At 36.2% G+C, this 4,346-nt stretch overlaps 1 protein-coding gene across 1 annotated transcript; it reads right to left on the bottom strand.

Moving 5' to 3' along the window:
* Positions 1-363: 363 nt before the first annotated feature.
* LOC121035724 (keratin-associated protein 19-4-like) lies at positions 364-926 on the bottom strand. Its single transcript, XM_040483622.1, has one exon. The coding sequence runs from the start codon at positions 886-888 to the stop codon at positions 700-702; it is 189 nt and encodes a 62-aa protein (XP_040339556.1). The 5' UTR covers positions 889-926; the 3' UTR covers positions 364-699.
* Positions 927-4,346: the final 3,420 nt, after the last annotated feature.

Raw genomic sequence — 4,346 nt, 5'->3', positions numbered from 1 at the left:
GAAAAAGAAAAAGAAAAAGAAAAAGAAAAAGAAAAAGAAAAAGAAAATGTTTAGCTAGTAGCCATTTCACACAGAAGAATGCACTTGTTTGTAAATATGAGAACAACACGACCCGTAGTAGTTCCAGGAACACTTAAAGGACTTTCGAGAGGACTGATAACAGACAAGGCAAGTTATTTTTATTAACTGTTCGTATTACTCCCTATGTGTTCTCACGCTTGTATAATGTGGTGAATGAGACATTTTTGCGTCATACTATATCAATAGCCACAGACCTTAATGCTTCACAAGTAGAATCTTTATACGAGTTGCAAAAGAAGATGTTAAAATAGTAAAATTAAAACATCAGACAAAACCAAAGTATTTATATTTTGAGTAAGCATTTTATTAGACAATAGCAAAACGCAAATTTTCTTCAAGATCTTCTAGAAAGATAACATTAAGGCAATCGTGGCTAGAAAAGTAAACCAACATGAGGACATCAAACAAGGGGCAGTTTTATATATTGAATATACATTTAAGATGAGGGGTTCTGGAGGGAAAAAGACACCAAATATTTGTAGAAACAGTTTGACCGTTGACACATAGCTATCACTTGGTCCTGGAGGATATAGGACAGATGCTTTGGAAATCAAAGCACAAAAATACGACCAAATAAATTTGGAGGCTTTCCCTTTGCTTCCAATTTCAACAATGTTTTCAGCAGAAGCTAGAGAACCCATATCCGCCGTAGCACAGTGGGCGGCAGGAGCCATGTCTGAGGCCTCCCCAGCCCCAGCCACAGCCCAGTCTGCGGAAGCTGCCACATCCCCAGCCGCCGCAGCCCAGGCCACCGAAGCCTCCACAGCCGCAGCCCAGGCCTCCATAGTAGTTGCCGTAGTATCTCATGGTGTCAAGGGTGTTGAGTAGGGTTTGCTATTCAAGGCAAGATCCTGAGTGTGAATGCCGACATGTTTACAAGGAGGCTTATATACTCTGGCCAGTGAACATGATGCGACATGTGCCCCTCCTTTGGTGACATTCCATGAATTACATTTGCCTGAGACAAAGTATTAATCTATGGTCCCCTGACCACACTCATAAGAATGTCGGAACCTGCTTGGCTAGTAGTTAGGTTGTTCTGGAGTTTGCTGCTATAATTTTCTTAGAATGAATTGTTGTTTCTTCAAAGTATCGACATACCACACCCTGCGTAGAATACTTGATTGCCAGTCACTTAACGTCAGTTACATTAGATACTGTTGAATTTTTAATTAAATATCTTCTCATCACAGAGTTGTAGTAATCAGTTTTATGAAAATAGCAAAAGATAGTAAAATCAAGACTCCTACACTGATCAATTTCTTCAAAAGTCACACATGTTTTGCATCATGAGGGGCAAATGATGCATCTTTCTTCAGAATATGAAAAAACACATGAAGTCAAGAAAGATTGGGTTCACGGCCGCGTGTACGAGAAAACAATCACGAAAGGTAACGTGATTTCTAAGGTTTTAAAACTTTGGCCAGGTACAGTTAAAGGACTTATTTTTGGTTCTATATGCAAGCACACTTGTTTGGGTTTAAAAACACAGCAGACCGACATCAATACTGGAAAGACTCTCACAGTGATCAAAAATCCATCTTGAGGGGATGCCTTCCCACAGGACTTTTTTTTTTTTTTAGTGTCCTGGGCCCTTTCCCCAGAGTACATTCTAGTCTCACTGCTACCACAAATGCAGGTTGTATTTGCCTCCCTACATCATTCCCTGCCCCTCCACTTTCTCTGCCCTTCATCATTTATCCATATATCTTACATCTTTTTCAAATCTCACTTCAAACATCACTCAACTTCCTTCCTCCATGATTCATTACTGCATTCAGGTATAAGTGAGAAATGGGAAAAATGGTTTGAGTTCTAATTTCTATATTCAAATGAACACAGCATCTTTCTATCTAGATTGCCATAGCCATTATAATACATTTGTCTCTGTCTTCTCTTTGCCTAGTCTGTGTCCATTTTTTGACTTTAGGCAATTGCTAACTTGTCTTTCCTAAGATATCGACTCGAGCTTTCTAGATATTGATAATGTTGTTAAAACCCCTAAAATCATCTTAAATTTTAAAAGGACTTGTATCACCTGGAATATTTAAGAAATTTTCTACATGTATGGCACAATTTTAAAGAAAGACCAAAATTAAGGAAGCATTCTTTGGAGACAGTTGGCCTGATATTCAGAATCCCTCACCTCAGCCCAAAGAGTTAGTTACTAATACCTAAAGCCCTATGTAAATATGTCCATCCTTGACCTTTGGGACTCAAGAAACTTGTTTTATATGGCAATAACCATTTTGCTGAGCCTTTACTGAGATTTATAAGTGATATTTGGATGACACATTTTTGGATGGGATTGTTCATTGACCTGACCTAGTATCTAGACGAAACCTAGCACTTAGGTGGCACTTAATATTTTTTATAAGAGTTATATGACTTTCACTGACATTAAAGCAAAGACCATGCATATCATAACCCGAGCAACTGATTTGCTATTCTAGGAAATATATTAAGGCTGACCCGAGTTGCAACAGGCTTTCTGGTTTCAGAGTGGCATTAAACCCAATATTAGCCTTTAATCTCCGAAACATTCTGACCCAACTGCATTCCATTTGTATTCCTCATTTCAGAAATAAGTCAATTTATAGAATGAATATTTTCATTTTTAATGAATCCTTTAGAAGTATGAATAAATTGCATAACATTAAGGATTCTACAGTCTCCCTGTGTAACTCTGTCAAAGAATGTGATGATTATTAAAGAATTAAAAAAATTTTTAATGCCTAAGACTATCTGTACTTTATAGATGGAAATAATATGGGGCACAAATGCAAAACTTCAGTAATAATAAATACTAAATGTGTTTTCAACATAACTGTGGTATGCATCACTTGTAAATGTCCATTCACTGTAAAAAAAATTGAAAATATGCATAAGTGAAAATTTTACATTGGAAATTTCTTTAGGGCTTACTATTTTTCTGTCCATTCAGCAGATCAAAGGCAAACGTGGATCATTATTAATTTTTTTAAAATTTTAACTCATGACCCAAGTTGCTATTCATGTTGATGGATGGAAGACTGAAAAATGTTCTCACATTTCCCCTGGAAGTGAAGAAATCTTTCATTGCAAATTTCAGACATTTTTTTTTCTCACCTCAGATTCAGATGCATACAATCTAAGCAGAACAAAATTATGATAATATTGATTATACTAAGAATGTCAACTGCAGTAATAATTGTATTGATTACTGCTTGTCAGTCCCATAGCACCTGTCCCTGGAGATATTAACCAAATGAAAAGGTAATAGAAATTCCGTTCTACTGAGTCCAACTACACAGTGTGATCCTTCGATAGAGTAACTTGGATCTATTCCCCTGGTCAGCCCACTGTGATTCTATATACAGCCCCTAGACAGTATTGACTGAAAGAAGAGGTCATCATGGGTTTTTATGTTTGTTTGCTTTGTTACCTAGAGTTGAATTTTAACATTGCTCATTGTTTAATTATATTCAAAACCAGATAACTTGCAAATTGACAGGTGCAATTCTCTATATATCAGAACAATAAAAATGTTGAAGGAACAGGTGTTAATCTAAGTAAAGGGATCAGTCTCCCTAAAATCAGTTGTGATAATTTAGCTTTTCTTATAACCATCACCAGAATTTTCAAAATGGTTTACTTGACAACATTTGAGGAGAAAATACATAAATACATCTCCCTAAAATCAGTTGTGATAATTTAGCTTTTCTTATAACCATCACCAGCATTTTCAAAATGGTTTACTTGACAGCATTTGAGGAGAAAATACATAAAGAGAGAAACATCATGGTCCAATCAAACAACTGGGACTAAGGACAGCAGTGTTCTGACTCTAGCCTTAAGATCCCTTATTCTGAGGTTCCCTGCCTACAAGACTATGGGACAGAATACAGAGTTTAATATCCCTTTCAGATCTTTAATTCTGTGATTTTGTTTTGTTCTTTTTCAAACTACATTGGCCCAGCTTATACCAAGTATCAATAAGTTCATACCATTACCTGAAGTTGCCATTCAGTTTTAGGAAAACAGTTTAGAAATTCTGATATTTTACCTATTTTATTCCTAATTCTTACACAGTAGTTCCTCCTTATTCACAGGGGATATGTTCCAAGATTCTCCATGGATGCCTGAAACTGCAGATAGTACCAACCCTTACAGGTGCTATGTTTTTTCCTACACATGCATCCCTGTGCTAAAGTTTAATTTATAAACTAGGCACAGGAAAGATTAATGGTAACGACTAAAAATTAAATAGAACAACTATAACAATA

This window comes from Herpailurus yagouaroundi, unplaced genomic scaffold (genome assembly GCF_014898765.1).
Source record: "Herpailurus yagouaroundi ecotype Mexico unplaced genomic scaffold, PumYag 162, whole genome shotgun sequence".
NCBI classification, from domain to species: domain Eukaryota; kingdom Metazoa; phylum Chordata; class Mammalia; order Carnivora; family Felidae; genus Herpailurus; species Herpailurus yagouaroundi.
The sequence above is the reverse complement of the archived record's forward strand: the minus strand, read 5'-3'. Positions and strand labels throughout refer to the sequence as shown.